General features: G+C 43.5%; 1 protein-coding gene across 1 annotated transcript in view; it reads right to left on the bottom strand.

Annotated features, from left to right (window-relative positions):
• Positions 1-613: 613 nt before the first annotated feature.
• The window catches only part of LOC147616526 (TCP-1/cpn60 chaperonin family protein), a 39,685-nt gene continuing 21,094 nt past the window's right edge, over positions 614-19,204 (bottom strand). Inside the window, exons 7-13 of the mRNA XM_086777606.1 lie at positions 2,497-2,569; positions 2,347-2,424; positions 2,139-2,261; positions 1,911-2,005; positions 1,479-1,688; positions 1,140-1,197; positions 614-1,003 (exon numbers count right to left, since the gene is read on the bottom strand). Coding sequence (XP_086633732.1) covers positions 938-1,003; positions 1,140-1,197; positions 1,479-1,688; positions 1,911-2,005; positions 2,139-2,261; positions 2,347-2,424; positions 2,497-2,569 — 703 coding nt within the window. The 3' untranslated portion in view covers positions 614-937. The remainder of the gene's footprint in view (positions 1,004-1,139; positions 1,198-1,478; positions 1,689-1,910; positions 2,006-2,138; positions 2,262-2,346; positions 2,425-2,496; positions 2,570-19,204) is intronic.

Genomic DNA, 19,204 nt, shown 5'->3' on the forward strand with positions numbered 1-19,204 from the left:
TTCAACCCCCCTCTTTGCTATAGCTCAATGCAAATGTTGGGCAATAATTCCCATGCTATACTCACAAAATAGGCCTAGCCAATGGTCATGGTGAACTACATCACTAGCAGCTATATTCAGGACATGACACTGGCCAAACCAATGGAAGAAACCACCTCTGGTAGAGTATTGTATTAAAAAGTCCAGTCACCAAAAAAGGTAATCTACCTAGAGGCTTTATTTAGAAGAAATTCAAGGGGGGGAAGCCTAAAATTTTAAATGTCAGCTAAAGAGACAAAACTAGTAACGAAGTTGATACCAGTCTTTTGACACAGTTTCTTCAAGTTGCTTGATTAGCTTGAACACAACGAAGATTTTCCTCTCATGTGTTCTACCAGTTGTGACAGACTCTGCCACCAGTGGGCAAGATCCTGAAGGTTGTGCTTGGCATTGAAGTGCATGAGCCATAATGATAAATCGTTTCATCAGAACTGCAGCAGTTATACGTTCTGCCTTCCCATCTATAGTCGGGCTTGACTGTGATTGCTTCTTGTAGAATACTTTGTGCAGGCAATGAGAACAAGCCATACTAGTTCCATGTTATAAACTTAGTTGGACCAGGGTGGGAGAAAGAGACAACAAAAAAACATATTTTTTGGACCTTTCACATTTTAAAAAAAAAAAATCAAGTGCTACCAAAGCCACAATCAAAATTTCAGATATTACCGCAAACCAAAAGGAGACTTGCTTCTCGCAGCACGAAAGGGCACTCCCTCCTTTAAAGATCCACAATTCTCCCAAACTTCTTTCTGCCATTGAATCCACTACACCTCTTATATTTGTGACTGCCTATAATTGTTTTTGGAAGTGTCGCTATTGACTAATGATCAAGTCAAAATACAACTTAAGCTACCCTGCCAAGATACATTATGACCATCCACTCCAGGTTCTTCAAAACTTAGTCCTCATCCCCATCACCTGGTCTGTTGGGCTTTGGTCCACCTGCTACTTTAGCCATGATGATCTGCAGAAAGCACGCTGTTAATTCACTCCATCTCTGCAATCCTACAGGAGTTGAAACGACAATAGAAAACATGCCCTAATGTGAAGGATGTGATAAAACACTTCTTAAGGTAGACATGCAACCCTGCCCAACTTACCTGGTCCACTCGCAGGACTGTGCAAACAGCATCCGCAGCAAGCTTGATGGCAAAAAGCCTGCACCAAATCAATATTTAGGGGGGTAGAAAACGAAATACAAGCTTATCCCCGCAATCAGGATCTTTTAAAATATGCGGAAGAGTTGACAGCCATCCATGAGCAACGGGCCACCCTTTGAACCCGCAGGGCTTATTGCATGTAAAGCCCCCAAGATGCACATTAATTCATGTAACAGCACCAAGAACACAAGCTCCTTGATTGTATACTGCTAGCCAATCTGAAAGCCAGAGCTAGAGAGAGAGAGAGAGAGAGAGAGAGAGAGAGATGAGAGACTGTACTTGGTCAAGTATAAGTCCCAGACAGACTCTGTTGTCAGGTCCTTGCATGTACCCTGATCTATGTCAACACCTGCCTTGACATTCCCGGAGGCATGTGCAGCATACAAAGAGGATATAATTTCTGTCGCATTGAGACCTGCATTTTCAGCAAGCATTCCTGGAACCACCTCAAAACATTCTGCAAACTTTGCAATTGCATACTGATCTAGCCTGCAAGAGCACAACATGAGGCTCTAAGATTCAAAATTTTAGCTCAACTTTACAGCCTGATTTCCAAAAACTTTACTCCTTTACTGTCTCCTCTGAAAATATAACATCATACAGTCATCACAACATATCTCCAGAAAAAACATAAGGAACTTGGAAAAGCGCAAAAAGAATACAGTGCATGAAGATTACTATTGTTTGGGGTTGTCCAAAGACTAGGCTTACCCTGTCTCTTTGTATGCACATTCTTTGAGTTTCCTAGCTAATTCGATTTCTGTTGCCCCCCCTCCAGGAACAATTCGACTGTCCCTGCACATTGCCTGTTCATTACAGCCACAGAGTGCACAAACAAGTTATGGGCCAAGACAAGACAACGAATTCAAAATGCATCAATTGACTAACAACTTTCAGGGTACATGCTTCCTGAACCTGAAGGCAATTTTGATAGCTTACCTTGTAGCTATTCACACCATCATCAATAGCTCTTTCAATATCATCCAAAATACTGTCTGTGCTACCTCGTAAAACCACAGTGGTTATTTTATTGCCACCTTCCTCATTTTTCACTACCGTTACCTACACAGATCAAATTTCTCAAGTGTCAGCTTGAGCATCAGTTACTATTTACCACATGATGCACCAAAGGCTATCAGTATCTTACCCTTGAACCACCAATTTCTTCTACCGAAATTGAATCAGCATAACCAAGTTCATCAAGAGCAGGTCTACCCAATTTCACCTGCAAGACACCCTTGTTAGAAAAAAGCCATTGAAGCACAATCAATCACATTCTTGTTGCAAGAAATCTTACCAAAGACACAGCACCAGTTGTCCTGCAGAACCTTCGTAGCTCAAACTTTGAACTTATCTTCAAAACCATCAGTCTGTAGAAAAACAGAAAGCTCTTGTTTGTAGATTGACTCTCACTGAACAAAGACAGAAATGCAGCTAGAAACAAGAATACTTTAATTGGTGGAGAACCTGAAAAAGCCACTAACAAATCCTAGGGTTTAGCATGTTTACAATAAAATGTGAGATAAGAGGAACTATGGTCAGCACGTGCACATGTAGATGGGCATCCCAATTAGGACCATGTATGCAAGTCTAAAACGGACACAGGATGTAGGCAGCAGAGGCCAGCTAGAGAAAGCTGGGCAAAGACCTGATAGAGAAGACAGCATAACTTCTATGCCCAAGATTGGGCTAAACTGCACACTAAATCCTAGGATTGAACATGTTCACAACAATATGTGAGATAAGAGGAACTATGGTCAACATGTGCACGTGTAGATGGGCATCCCAATTAGGACCATGTTGGCAAGTTGAAAATGGACACAGGATGTAGGGAGCAGAGGCCAACTAGAGAAAGCCAGGTAATGCACCTAGGTGAGCAGCAACACCTGATACAGAAGACAAAGCTACTTCTAAGGCTCCATAGTTGCTACAAAACGCATTTCATACCCTAGCAAAAGTACAAAACGTTTCGTATGTTTCATACCTCTTTTAACAGCTCCATTTTTTCATTTTTAAAAAATTGCAGTTGCTATCAAATAGCAACTTGCTATCAAATAGCAACATGCCCCATAGAAGAAAACAAAGAAAACTCCCCTAGGAGGCACTATATAGTGAAGCTTGGTCTCTAAACACTCTATTTGTAACTCTGTCCAAATCTTTAATGAGAATTAAAAAATAGAAATCAAGCTTGCTGATGCAAAAGTTTAATTTTCATAATGGAAAATCGCAAAGATAGGCAAATTTCGCATGTGTACACTATGCATTTCCTAAATGTACCAAACATTTCAGAAACGTGTTTCATGAAACACCTAGCAATTATGGAAGTGTGTGTAACTTGGTATGAACACAATGCTAATCAATACACTTAAATACACTAAGATTTGATGGACACTTGCTCAAATACAAGAAGTAATTTGCTGAATTGACAAGAGACACACAATGAGCCGGAACAACCGACCCCTCCCTCAAATAAAGTATATTGATCTTGGGAGAATCAAGTACATAGTGTCATGGGCATTTCTGACCAAATTTCCATACCAATGCATATGAATACAGTATTTCAAACAAGTGGTTGTCGATGTAGACTTGCAATCCACACTACCCTCTCAAGTGCCCATGTTCCCTACCATCAACTCTCTATTGTTCCACCAACACATGGTAGCAACAATATGCAAGAGAACACTACACAGGGTATTTGATCTTGTAATCCGGTTCCTCCCTCCTACTACTTGCTTCCATATTTAAGCATAAAAGCTTACCAATTGCAAGTAGAGTCGATGACAGCGGAAGTCTTCACGATGAAAGTCCTTGGAGTAACGAGATCTTCAATTTGACGCATTTCTTCGTGACAAAAGTCTTCAAGAGGATGAAGGGAACCCTGGGAAAGCTTCCTCTATGGTTCAACTTAAGAAAGGAGGGCAGAAATTCAGGTTTTTAGTAAAAAGACCAAAAATTACAACAATAAAGAGAGCTGTTTTATTGAATTTCAGTGATTGGGAGTGTGTAAGAGTGATTAGCACCCGGAAACACTCTTGGAAGCTTGGGAAACACCTTAGCAAGCTTGGATATAGAGTAGGGAAGGAGAATATGCAAAAAATGCAACCCAACAGCCCTCATGAAGGAGGAGCCAATCTCTAGAGAGAGAAGGAGTGAGGTGGTGAGTTGTCCAATGTAGGTGGCAAGCAGGTGCTTTGTGGAGCAAGCTAAAGTGGACACATGGCTAGTTACTCCCTTTGTACAAAGGGATACGGTGGACATTGGATTTTGTCCACCTCGGGACATCAATGTGTGTGAAAACCGAGCTGGTCATAATATATAAGTGAATTTTGGTCGCCCAAAAGTTAATGAGGTGTGTACACACTCACTTATAAATTAGTGCTAACTCCTAAGGCTAAGTTTATGACCAATACTTATCACATGCCGCATAACCATGTCAGCAGACAATTTCACACGCACGGTTCGCAGGCGGGCATCCCCTTACCCGGAACTACACATTGGTCAAGCAAGCATGAAAACAGCATGCAATTTCAATTGCAAGCAAGCACAGAAAGATGCTATGCAATGCAGCATTGGTATGAACAATCCCCGTTCATGAGACTATACCAAAATAGACGTGCTTCAAGCAAGTACACGAGGTACCAGTATATGGGAGCTAGAGTGCTCCAACACGAAAAGAAGAACAACACCTGTTGGCCCCAAAGCTTGGCCCCCCTTTCGGTATTTCTTTATTCAAATTCAATGGAATAGTTTAAATGAGTACATCATGGCCATTCATGGCTTGTATGTTTGCATGTCCAATCTGCCAATCCTCTGGACCTCTTAGCATAGAGGTTATACACAACCTTGTGTCCCAAAAACACCACACTGTTATCTCCTCTAATCAGCCAAGACAGTGCATCCATGAGGCCTTGAATACGCATCTAACTGGCCCATGCACATAGCCACAAACTCAGCCATGAAACAATCCACAAACTCTTCCAAATCAGTCCAAAAACTTGCCCTGTTTCCACCCTCCAAACTACCAAACCCTTCCTCTCACAAAGGGCCAAAGAAACAACTCCGAAACAGTCACAAGCCAGTGAAAAGAGAGACTCAGTTTGATACTTCCTGCAGTCCCACCTGCTCACAAAGAGAGAAAGAAACTTACAGTCCTTGTGTCGCTTTCCCCTAGAGAAATAAAGAGAGAGAAAGTACACAGTGGCCAGCTGCCCCTGCTCAGCAGCGCGCCTCTATGTCTCCTACAATCTGCCGCTTTTCACAAGAAAGGAGGCGTGAGAAAAGCTCTAATCTGTCCTGCCCTCCTGTCTTGCAGCCGCCTGCAGTCCAGCACCTATTTCCACGTGAGAGAGAGAGAGAGAGAGAGAGAGAGAGAGAGAGAGAGAGAGAGAGAAACGGTGGGTGAATCTGCTGTCCAACCCTGCATTCCCTGCAGTCCAACCCGCCAGTTCACAAAGAGAGAGAAGGTGTGTTCCTGGCTACAGCCCGACTCCTTGCAAAGAGAGAGAGAGAGAGAGAGATTCAGTCTGCGCCTGTGTGTACAGCAGTGCCGCCCGCCAGCCTCCTTCCAAAAGCGAGAGAGAGAGAGAGAGAGAGATTCAGTCTGCGCTTGTGTGTACTGCAGTGCAGCCCGCCAACCAGCCTCCTTCCAAGAGAGAGAGAGAGAGAGATATTAACGTCTACGAGAGGCCAAAGTCGGGCTATGAGACAAAAAATAATACGACTGTGTTCTTCCGGTCATCGGAAGAAAAGAAAGAAAAGAAAAAGTGTGCATGTAGCGTAGGCCCCCAAAATAGCCTAGGGGCCACGTTGCTCCAAAAAAGGGAATGTTCTTTTATTTTTTCAATAAAGGTTATAAACCTTAGTTCCCTTTTGTCCCCTCCACACATGGGGTTGTCCACACACGGGGTTATTTACATAAAACATTTACCCCAACCATGCTCACACTTATGCTGCACAAATTCACAGGGTCATGACAAGTACAGTGCCTTTTATAGGCTTGTACTCCTCATCTTTGAAACATAACATTTACTGGGGCAATTACACATGGCTAAACATACGACACCACTACTGATCACTCACACATAAAGCGGCTATAAGAGGTTGTTCACAAACATTAACACACTAAGCCATCTAAGGGTTGTTTCACACACATAAGAGGCTCAGAATACCCAACACTTACGTTGGCAAATGCACTTCGTTGTGGAGAAGATTGTTCAGTTTGGTTGCAATATAGAGTGTTGTGTTCCACTTGCATAGACCAATTGAACTGCTATATGTCCATTGTTTACTGCTGCTCTCTCCTTAAACTTACATCCCATTATAACAAAACATTGCTTGAGACTTCCGTGTGCAAGTTGTCATTACATCCTGCTATTGGATCAAATTGTTTTTCTACTGATCATAAACTTTTCACTAGCATGACTTGTGATAAACAAAGGTCTTGTCAAGTGCACTCCACAATTGGGTTAGTGATGTGCATTGTGCTCTATTGTAAGCCCTTTTCTAGAGACATGTCAAGCCAATCACCATGAAGGTAGGCTTGGGCAGGTCCAAGCAATCCTTCGTGCATAAACCCCACTAGGGGTTGATTAGGCCAAGTGTCTGGCATAGGACATCAAGGTAGACATGTCGGCAACACCTAGCTTGCTCAAGAAGGGGTGTCCAGCAAGGTGGGCAATGCACAAAGCAGTTTCGGACTAGTTTTGGGCAGCCTAAGCATGTGCAAACCAGCCTGGCATTTTAGCACAGTTTGAACACGTTAGTTGACTTCTACGAAACTTTTTTAGGTCTTGAAAAAGCCTAGGTTCTTGACACAGATTTTCCTATGAAAAGGCCGCCCATGGTCCTCTCTAATTCTTCATCTCATCTCCCAATTTGGGGTTGGATACCAAGCATCAATAGGAGATCAAAGACCAAGACAACAATACTCCACTTCATGAGAGACCAAGGCAACAAGATGCTAGCAACACAAAAGAGCCAAGTTCTTCTAACAAGGATACAATGGAAGCAACAAGACTAAAAACCAGGATGATCTGGATGCGGCATGCCAAAGTTAACAAGGAAGGAGACATCATAAGGTCAAGGTCAAAGATATGTTGCCAATATCTCCATTCCATAACATTAGCAAACACACAAAAAAGGTGGGGGTCCTTCAATTGGGCCCCAATCGGGTGTCTATATATTCTCTCTTCTCTCAACTTAATGCACCACAATAATTGTTGACTAAGGTAGAAAGGCTTTCACATGTGACATTGATATCACATCAGATGCCACCTGGAATTTGCAGCTAGTCCAACGTCCACATGCATTCCACATGAAGGTCTTAGGTATCAAAGCCACAAGTGCAACAAGGAATACAGCCGATCCAAGGTCCATGTGTTCCACATGTGACATTGGTGTTTGAGCATCAAGTACATGATGAGGCAACTCAAAGGCCCAAAGCAAGACCAATGTCTGAATGTGTTCCATCTGTAACACTGTTATCAAACCAAAGGTTCTTTCCAAGGCAAACCAAAGCTGAGGATCTGTGACACCTCCACAAAAAACACTAGAGAATAGCTCTCTAGAGCCATGGTGAAGTGAGACTTCAAGAGAAAAGCGTAGAATTGGAAGAGGGGGGTTCTATTTATAGACAAAGTGGGCAAACTAGTTGGCTAATTTTGTGTAAATCTATGCCAGTTGCATTAGTTGTTTAAGCACATAGCTTATCATCGCCATGTATATAAGTCCTCTTTCCTCTTATGCTTGGAGACCTTGTTGGTGACTTGTCAGCACTTCTCTGGCACACGTCTGAGATGATGTCATCATTGAATACATGTGGAAGGGCTCCATGGAGGCTCCATGGAAGGATTGGTATGCTGGTGTGAGTTCTTGGCATGATTTATGAACTCATGGAAGGGTGGTAACCCTGGTGAGTGACTCTGGACTCATGGAAGGGTGGTTACCCTGGTGAGTACTTTTTGGTCCTCTGTGGACGGCGCCTGTGAACAGGTTAGTTGGATGTACAAGATGTAAGTTAGGAGATTTCAAACACTATGTTTGTGCACCAACATATGTTTGTGAGTTGCACATGCATGGATTACTTGTTTTTGATGCTTGGACATTGCTTGGTATTTTGCCTGTGAATGTCCATGGGCACCGGGGACGCCTGGACAACCCGTGGATACGCGTGTGCACACCTGTTTGGGACTCATATGGTTTCCTTATGTGTTTTGCAGGTGTTAAGTGTGCACACTTAACCCAATTTATTCATTATTTCATGTTACTAGGGTTTATTGGGTGCAAGGTTCACATTCACTTAAAGTGTGGGCGGACACACTTATAATTTTGTAAGTGAGTTCACATCAAGCTGGACTATTTTTAATGAACCAAGGCCAATTATGAGAGATGGGCACCCGCGCACTCCCAAATAGCTCCACGAGTTGCTATTCTGGGTGTGGGAGGGCTAAAGTGGGTAAGCCCTGACTTGTAGAGCACTCATTTGAAAAACGTGGGCTGTTAGGAGCTGTTTGGACAAGAAAAACAGTAAGTTTATTTTTTTGCATGAGCTAGAGGTGGAATACATGCCAAGAGCAAGAGTCCCAGGGTTGGCTGGCTGCTATTTCTCTCTCTCTCTCTCTCTCTCTACCAGACATTGTATCAGATCCACCATGTAACTTTTGGTCTCATAGGTCATTATGGCCTTTTGAAGACGTTAATATAACATTTCATTTCTACAGGGCTGGCCGACTGCATTTACAGGGCTGCAAGCTGTTAGATTTGTTTCCAGAAGCTGGCGCATGGCTGTTGGGACTGTTTTTGTGCTACTCTGCTGAGAACATGGCTTGGACGGAGCGAACAGAGCCTCAACAAGAGCTGGCCGACTGTTATAAGGGCCATTATTGGCTGTTTTTACAGGTCTGCAGGAGGTTTCTCCCGATGAAACTTGAGGAAACATGTTCCCTAGACAAGTACCAGGCCTGGGAATGTGATTTGGTGGAACCTGTGGGTGGCCAGTGAACCAAAACCATGGCTGGTTACTGTTTTGCAGGTTTGGGACAGCACTTTGTTAGAGGGTTGGTGACCGCTCTACCAAAGTATAGGATTGATTGGTGATCACTCTACCCTGGTTGGTGACCGAGGGTATTTTTACAGGAGCGGTTGGTGATCGCTCAACCTTGGTTGGTGACCGAGGGTGTTGCAACAGGAGTGGTTGGTGACCACTCAACCTTGGTTGGTGACCGAGGAGTTGCAGGTAATGTGTTTACCTATGTTTTCACAGTTGGATAAATCTGGTGTCGGCTAGATGAGTGTGTACTCTCCGGGCACCCGCATCTTGTACATATAAATACTTCTGTTGGTAATAAAGATACCTCAAGGGGGGGCTGGCCCAACTTCAGCCCCTAGTGCTGTGTCATGTGCAAGTTGTTTTATGTTTGCAGGATGTATATGCTCATTTTTCACAATGATGGTAATCATGTATATGCCAAGAATGGTTGATGTATGTATGCTGTTTTGGTAGTGAATTGGTTCCGTATACACGTGCCCGTTTGTGACAGTGGTATCAAAGCATTGGTTTCTTTCTTTGCTTGAGAAAGACGATTTTTGGGCATACGAAAAGCTTTTTGCTGAGCATACAGATTGTGAAACATGCAAGCAGGGGGTGGTGAGCAATCAGATGCACAGCAGTCTGCTAAATCCGCATATTCTGACCAGGCCGATGTACTTTCAGAGCTAGAGGCTCTCAAGCGTCAAGTTAGACGCTATCGTGAGGAGACAGCTGAATTGCGATCTCTCAAGAATGACCCTGATGTGCAAAGGGTTTTGAATAATAAGAAAAAGAAGGGTTCAGGTGACGATGCAACCTTTGAGGCCATAGCAGCAGAGATGGGATATGAAGATCCTAGAGAGCTGGCCATATCTTATTTGAAAGGCAAAAAGGATGTATTGGGTGATGCAGGTACAAAAAGGACTGCCCGCATGGAAGCACATGCAGATTCCGGTACATCAGGAGATATAGATCCTCGTCACCGTTATGCATCTTCACGCCGAGAGCGTTCTTCAAGTGAAGATTCTCACCACTCCAAGAGCATGTCTCGAGTACGTGGGAAGAGACCCAAGCATGAGTCTCCTAAGCCTAGACATGAGCCTAGAGACAGGTCTCGTTCTAAAAAGAAAAGCCGAGAGTTCGAGTCAAGAGACAAAGGTGTGAAGTAACAAGTTTGAGAACTTCTATGGCAAGATGGATACTACGAAGGCGCTTGCTTTTGTGAGACAGTTTGAAATTGTTTTTTGCAATGAAGATTTCTCTGAGAAGTCTAAACTCAGGCATGTGGGTATGCATCTCAAAGAGACAGCTAGTGATTCGTGGATGGCCAAGCTTTTGGATGCAAGTGCTGCCCGCAGATGGGATGACTTTAAAATTCAGTTTTATGCTCAATTCTTGCCTCCAAACTTTGCCAAGAATGTACGCAAAGAGTGGGATTGGTTGAAGCAGGATGAAGGGGAGACAGTGCAGACATATATAGCTAAGTACTGGAAGGTACTGCTGAAAGTTACTCCCTTTATGTCTCTTTCTAATGGGGAGAAGAAACGGAAGTTTGAATCAGGTTTGCACCCCATCATTCAAGAGAGCTTACAGGTGTACCCAAATCAGACTCTTTAGCAGTTGATAAACTCGGCACTCATAGCTGAAAATTTGCATATGAAGTGGGCTAAAAACAAGTCAAATTCAGATTCATTTAAGGGCAAGAGACAGGCTGGTTATGACCAAAAAAAGGGTGGACAACCCTATAAAAGTGAGCAGAAAGATGCCTCGGATACAAAGGGAAACTCATCTAAGAAGCCGGGTTTTGGGCTGTCAAAACAACGGAGGCTTGATTATGTACGTGATGGGAAATGTTTTGGTTGTGACAGTAAGGATCACATATTTACCAAATGCCCGCAAAACCCCAAGGATGCCGATTCTAATGCAAAAAAGCCTCATGTGAATGTTGTGCTCGATGCGCAGGGAAACACGGGGCAACCCCCAGATCATAGAACAATATGTAAAGCATGGGGGCAGTTGAGGGATCAAGCCGCACTCTTTTTGTTTGATGATGCATCCACGGATAATTTCATTTCGGTACAGATGGCTGCTGCCATAGGCTTGGATGTATCAGATTTTGGGACTTAAATTAATGCAGATGCCGCCTTTGAGGGTAAAGGAGTTGATGTAACGCCGATCATTGGCAAACTCCGAATTCATATACAAGGATATCTTGATCATGAAAGTTTCTTAGTTTCTCCTCTCACAAGATGTGATGTTTTATTGGGGATGCCTTGGCATGGTCGTATGGAGCCCAAGAAGGACTATAAGTCCAAGAAAATCAGCTTTGTTAATAGAGGTAGAGAGCTTGTTATAGAAGCTGGTACTCCAGGTAGTACCATACCTATTGTAAGTCATGTTCAGGTTTCCAAAATAATGAAGAAGTCAGCTTGTTCTTACTTGGTTTTTGTACGAGAACGATCTGAACATGAGAATGTAAATGTAGATCATCTAACCCGAGAGCGCATAGACTTTTTGCGTGGTTATGGTGATTGTTTCAGGGATGCATTACCAGGAGATTTGCCACTTGAGCGTCCCGAGGATCATCGTATTGATATGATACTTGGGAGTACGCCCCCGAATAGACCTCCTTACAAGGTGAGTGCAAGTCAGCAAGAAGAGATTATGGCGCAGGTTAATGACTTGCTTGAGAAAGGATTGATACACCCTAGTTCATCTCCTTATTGCTCACCTGTGCTGCTGGTGCAAAAAAAAAAAAGACGAGACGTACAGGATGTGTGTGGATTATCGTGCCCTTAACAAGGTGACGATAAAGAACAGGATTCCGATACCACGTATTGATGAAATTTTGGATAGGTTGGAGGGTGCAGCATGTTTTAGCCACATCGATCTTAAACGTGGATATCATCAGATACGGGTGGCCCCTCAGGATATTCACAAAACTGCTTTTCATACGTAGTTTGGGCTTTATGAGTTCTTGGTGGTCCCATTTGGACTTACCAATGCTCCTGCCACCTTTAATCGTATGATGGATCGTATCTTCAGAGCACACAGAAAGTTCACATGTACTTTCTTTGATGACATCATTGTGTTCTCTAAAGATGAAGAGCAACATAAGGAGCATTTGGCCATAGTGTTTGAAGAGCTTCGTCGCGATAAGCTCTACATTAATGGCAAGAAGAGAGAATTTTTCTTGGCTGAAATTCACTACCTTGGTCATATTTTATCCAAGGATGGAGTACGTATAGATCCCGGCAAGTTGCAGGCTATAAAAGATTGGCCCGAATTGAAGAATGTACATGAGATTAGGAGTTTTCTGGGATTATGCTCATATTATCGCCGGTTTATTAAGCTCTTCGTCGAGATTCCTTCACCTTTGCATGATTTAACAAACAAGAAAGCTACTTTTCACTAGGGTGACAAGCAAAGGAATGCCTTTCTTAAGTTAAAGGAAGCAATCATGATTGGACCGATGTTGATCATTCCAGATTTGCATAAACCCTTCTCAATGGAATGTGATGCATGTGGGAGTTGTATTGGTGCAGTGTTGAACCAGGAAGGCCATGCAATGGCATATGAGAGCCGTCGGTTGCAACATGCCGAACTCCACTTGCAGGTTTACGAGAAAGAGTTATTGGCAGATTCATGCTCTCACGATGTGGAAGCATTATCTTTTGGGAGCTGAATTTACCGTTAAGACTGATCATCAGAGTCTACAGTATTTTCTTCCACAGACTAAGCTATCTGAAAAACATATGAGATGGGCAAACTTCCTATCTATGTTTCATTTTCAGATTTTACATACTCCTGGTAAGAAGAATGTAGTGGCCGATGCACTATCTTGAAGGCCTCAAGTAAGTGCTATTACAGTAGCCTATCATCAAGACTTATCAGATATGCAAAATTCTTATCATACAGATGATGATTTTCAGCATATATGGGCTGGTTTTCAACAGGGTATAACAGCCCCGAATTACTCCATACGTGATGGGTATTTGATGTTTCATAATCGCTTATGTGTACATAAGGATTTGAGGCAGAAAGTAATGGCTGAATGCCATGCACCGCCTTATGCAGGGCATAGAGGAATCCTTGCCACTACACAGGCTTTGGAGAGATACTTCTTCTGGCCAGGAATGCGTAAAGACATAGATGACTATGTGCACCAATGCATGGTTTGCTAGAAAGTTAAGTTTGACAGGCATAAGACTCCGGGGTTGCTTCAACCGTTGCCGATTCCGAATCAGCCTTGGGAGAGTATTGCCATGGATTTTATCATAGGTCTTCCTAAGTCACAGCTAGGGAATGATGCCATCTGAACTATTGTGGATAGGTTCAGTAAGCAGGCACATTTTATTCCGGTACGGAAGACCATAAAGCCAAAGCATATGGCAAAGATATTTATGGCACATGTTTTCAAGCATCATGGTATGCCAAAGACGATTGTGGGGGTTCGTGATCCTCGCACCACAAGTCTCTTTTGGCGAGCATTATTTGATAACATGGGAACGAAGCTGAATTTCTCTTCTGCATATCATCCAAAGACAGATGGGCAGAGTGAGATTGCAAATTCGGCAGTGCTTGATCTTTTGAAATGCTATGTGGCTGATCGCAAATCAGATTGGGAGAAGTATTTGTCACTGGTAGAGTTTGCTTACAACAATACAGTGCATACTTCTACGGGCAAGGCACCCTTTGAGATTGTTTATGGAAAGATTATTTTGCCACCTATCCTTCGCACGAAGGATGAGATATTTGCAGCAGCAAATGAGTATGTAAGGGATTTGGATACGGCCTTTACACAGGTCCGGACAGCCATACATAGATCCCAGGATAAGCATAAGAAAGCTGCAGATAAGCATAGAAAGCCATTGGATTTGAAGGATGGAGATTGGGTTTTATTAAAATTCCAAAAGGCTTGCCTTCGCAAGCGAACTAGGAAAGATGGTAATTATCCGAAGCTATAATTATCCGAAGCTATCTTGCAGGTATTATGGACCATTTCAGATCTTGGAAAAGATCAATGAGGTAGCTTACAAGCTGGTATTGCCATATCATTGGCAGATTCATAATGCTTTCCATGTCAGTCTCTTGGAGAGATATATTGGTCCTGAGCCAGTGGATCCGGTAATGGAAGATCAACCCGAGATTGATGAGCTAGAAGAGGTATTGCAGCCTGAGTAGATTGTTTTTCACAAGGAACGGAAAGCTGCTAGAGGCAGGCTTGTCCGTAAGTACCTTGTGAAGTTCAAGAACTATCCAACACTTGATGCGCAGTGGATGGACGAGGCATATTTTAAAGATTATCCGGATCTTCTTACGGCGTACCTGGAAGCTTTTCAGTTGTGGGCAACTCATAGTTGTTTCTCGTACGCGTACGAACCTATTCGTACGTACGAGTCGTACGGTACGATACCCTACGAATTCGTACGATATCGTACGGTACGAGTTAGTTTCCCCCCCCCCCCCTTTTTTTTCCTTGAAAAAAAATTTCCAAATGCTAAAAAAAAATAGAAACCCTACTTTACGAAGATCCCAAATGCTCGCAATACTTCGCAACTTTCGTGTCCACTCAGTATTCCATATGGGGTTGTGGAGAGACCTAAAAAATCTGGCGAGGTAGACTGGTAGTGTACACTTGATTGGTAGGATGAGAGAATCTTGCTACATCACTTGGGGATCCCTGGTATAGGTAGGCTAGACAATTAGATTCTCAAGTTATGCACAAGGGAGAACATTTGGACATGGCCATTTTGATCTAGAGAGGAGTCCCTAAACTTATCACCCTAGATGCACTCCTCGTATTTGTGCAAGGACGGTCCCTTAGTCATAAACGCTACACTGGGAGACCTTTGGTATTGCATTACCCATCCAGGTTCTTTTTTGGAGACAATCGGGAGATCCAACCGGGAGAGACACATATCCATGTACTGGTTTCTCAAGCACTGTAGACTCCTCCCCTCCCAACCTTCCCTCACATTCAAGCTTGAAGCTGCATAGCTTGTAAGTGTAAAAAATAAAAACCGTATTTTATCGTACCGTATCCCAAAATTTCATATCATACCGAATATTCCCGTACGGTATCGTACCGTACGGTATCGTATTTTCGTACCATGACAACTATGGGACAACTGATTAGAAGCCGGGGAGAATGTCACCACTTCTCTCGCAGACGTCTGAGATGATGTCATGATTGAATACATGTGGAAGGGCTCCATGGAAGGATTGGTATCCTGGTGAGTTCTTGGCATGATTTATGAACTCATGAAAGGGTGGTAACCCTGGTGAGTGACTCTGGACTCATGGAAGGGTGGTTACCCTGGTGAGTACTTTTTGGTCCTCTGTGGACGGCGCCTGTGAACGGGCTAGTTGGATGTACAAGATGTAAGTTGGGAGATTTCATCCACTATGTTTGTGCACCAGCATATGTATGTGAGTTGCACATACATGGATTACTTGTTTTTGATGCTTGGACATTGCTTGGTATTTTGCCTGTGAATGTCCATGGGCACCGGGGACGCCTGGACAACCCGTGGATACGCACGTGTGCACACCTGTTTGGGACTCATATGGTTTCCTTATGTGTTTTGCACGTGGTAAGCGTGCACACTTAACCCAATTTATTCATTATTTCATGTTACTAAGGTTTATTGGGTGCAGGGTTCACATTCACTTAGAGTGTGGGTGGACACACTTATAATTTTATAAGTGAGTTCACATCAAGCTGGACTATTTTTAATGAACCAAGGCCAATTATGAGAGATGGGCACCCGGGCACTCCCAAATAGCTCCACGAGTTGCTATTTTGGGTGTGGGAGGGCCAAAGTGGGTAGCCCTAACTTGTAGAGCACTCATCTGAAAAACGTGGGCTGTTAGGAGCTGTTTGGACAAGAAAAACAGCTAGTTTATTTTTTTGCAATTGCTACAGGTGGAGTACATGCCAAGAGCAAGAGTCCCAAGGTTGGCTGGCTGCTATTTCTCTCGCTCGCCCTTCAGCATATAGAGATGTATCTTGCCTTAGCACTCCATCCACATCCCCACGCCCCCTTATATTGTTTGTATATGGGCTCCACCGATCCATGATGATCCACAGTTGTATCCAAACACATGCACACTTTTTCAGTACCAAGCCTAGGAATGTGATCTAGTGGAAACTGTGGGTGGCCAGTGAGCCAAAACCATGGCTGGTTATTGTTTATCAGGTTTGGGACAGCACTTTGTTAGAGGGTTGGTGACCGCTCTACCAAAGTCTAGGAGTGGTTGGTGATCACTCTACCCTAGTTGGTGACCGAGAGTATTTTTACAGGAGCGGTTGGTGATCGCTCAACCTTGGTTGGTGACCGAGGGTGTTGCAACAGGAGTGGTTGGTGACCACTCAACCTTGGTTGGTGACCGAGGAGTTGCAAGTACTGTGTTTACCTATGTTTTCACAGTTGGATAAATCTGGTGTCGGCTGGATGAGTGTGTACTCTCCGAACACCCGCATCTTGTACATATAAATACTTCTGTTGGTAATAAAGATACCTCGCGGGGGGGGGGGGGGGGGGGGGGGGCAACTTCAGCCCCTAGTGCTGTGTCATGTGCAAGTTGGTTTATGTTTGCAGGATGTATATGCTCATGTAATGTTTCACAATGATGGTAATCATGTATATGCCAAGAATGGTTGATGTATGTATGTTGTTTTGGTAGTGAATTGGTTCCGTATACACGTGCCCGTTTGTGACATAACTTGTGTGCAACGCTTCAACTTTTGTTGGGTTTGCCTAAGCTGTTCAAGCAATGAGGAAGTATATGGATCCTACATCACAAGAACATTTATTGCAGTTGGTTCCAAAGCGAACCAAGCAGCTTGGGCTACTTGATGTACAAATATCCCCTGGTATGGAGCAGCCTCAAGGTGGCACCTTCTCTGGCCACACCCACCCTTGACTAGCGTACATAAATCATATCTCCTATTTTGTTGTACAAATTAATCATCAATTCAATAGCAGCAACGCTTCTACAGCAACAACCCAATCAACGTATGCAACCCTCTTAACCTCCTTTTCAACTGAACCTTTTTCAAAAGAGGAGGAGTAGATGCTCGACTTTGTGCACACTTGGATCGATAAGTGGGAGACCTGTCTCCCTCCATCCAATTGTCTTTCGGATCAGCGTGTGAGCTTAGAGGAGATGCACTTAAAGAGCAAGGCCTATACTCCATCGTGGGATTGGAACTCCAACCACTTTTAAATGGGTTAGATTTAAGAAAAAGTTTATTGAGACTCTCGCAACCTCTCAATAAAGGGTAAAACCTTTGAGACATATATGTAGGAGTTGAAGGAGTTGTTTCCCATCTTCTCCAACATTCCCGAGAGGATTTGGTGCCTCAAATTTGATTATGGTCTTGATAAGGATTATTAAAATGAGGTGTGAAAGAGCAGACATACTAACTTAGAAAGTGTCCTACACTCATTTAAGACATGCGATGATGTGGTTCTCTTGTGAGGAGGAGCTTCCAAGTCGAGAGGAACTGTCTTAGAAGCCCCATTCAAAACGTCTTCTACAAGAAAGACTTTATAAAGCAGCCAAGAGAGAAAGAAGATCAAGCCAAGAGAGTAACAGCAAAACAGCCCACTGATTAGCCGTACCGATGACAATCGTAAGGTCTCAGGTGCATGGAATGGAACACGTATGCCCTGTGGGAGCGAGATTGCCAGGGTTTCTTTGACATCTAGCTCGGGGTGTCTTACCACATTGTGTGTGGTTTGAAGCCTATGGCTAGGTGGCAAGTGCTAGCCGAACCCTTTTACTTTCCCTTGTTCGTGTGTTCATGTACTGAGTGGACAAGCATGTTTACAATGGCTTGAACAAGCTTCTCGGGCAAACATTTGTTGTTGGGAAAATCGGAGTTCATGTGTGTGTAACTCGCGGCAGGTGCCCGGGGGACTAGGGCCTTTGACACACATGTTGATACCATCAATGCATATCAAAACACTTAAACATGGCCACAACCTTGACACATATCCATCATCACTTTGCATAAAACATAAAAGCTTGACAAAACATCCACAAATGCTGAAAATGGATCTTGGACATGTGACACCACATAGAGGCCGGAATGGCCCGACCCCCCCCCCTTGGAGTATTTTATTACCCAAGGAGAATAATATCATGTACAAGCTTTGAGGGCCTTACTCTCCCCACGGGAGATGCCGGATTATCCATATACAAATGCCATAACACAACCCAACACAAGGCAACTGAGCCGGAACATAGGCTGTAGAAATGTCGAGCCAACAACATAATCCATATACCTCCCTGTGGGTACTGATTCTTCCCCAAAAACCACGGGTCTTCATGCAATAGAGCTGGTACAGCAAGTACAAGGACTGGTACAACAAGTACAATGGCTAGAAATCATAATAAATGATTAAATACCCTTGTCTTCAGTATTTCTTCGCAATGGAAGCCTCCAAAACAGTCCCCAACAGCAGGTATTCTTCATGGGCAGCCTTCAAGAGAGAGAGAAAGAGAGTAGCCATCATTAGGGCAACCTGTAACGGTGGTAGAGGCTAGTGTGCAGCAAGAGAGACTCCATTAATGAAGAGAGAGGGCTCCAATTTATAGATTTGGGCCTCCCATGAGCTAAAATGGCAAGAGAAGGCTACAATGACAAGTGGAGAGCCACACAATAGCTGAAGTGACAAGTGTGAGGCCACTTGTCTCACTTTGATCCACTTTCTAACAAGTGTCAGGCCACTTGTCTCACTTTGGTTCACTTTCTTGCCACATGTCCCAATCTAAGAGATGGGTCCTTCCATAAACTTTATCTCTAAAAATATCCCAACTAGTAGACATTCTGTCATAGGCACTTTGCCAACTCTTGGTATCTGCTCAATTCCAGATGTAATGACGCGAACAGAATTTCCATCGGAGTCAAGCCAAAAATAGCAACTCTCCTAAATTTTAGGAGTGTAGTCCTTTGTATTCCAGGATA

This window comes from Cibotium barometz, chromosome 38 (genome assembly GCF_041138505.1).
Source record: "Cibotium barometz isolate CiBa-2024 chromosome 38, ASM4113850v1, whole genome shotgun sequence".
NCBI classification, from domain to species: Eukaryota; Viridiplantae; Streptophyta; class Polypodiopsida; order Cyatheales; family Cibotiaceae; genus Cibotium; species Cibotium barometz.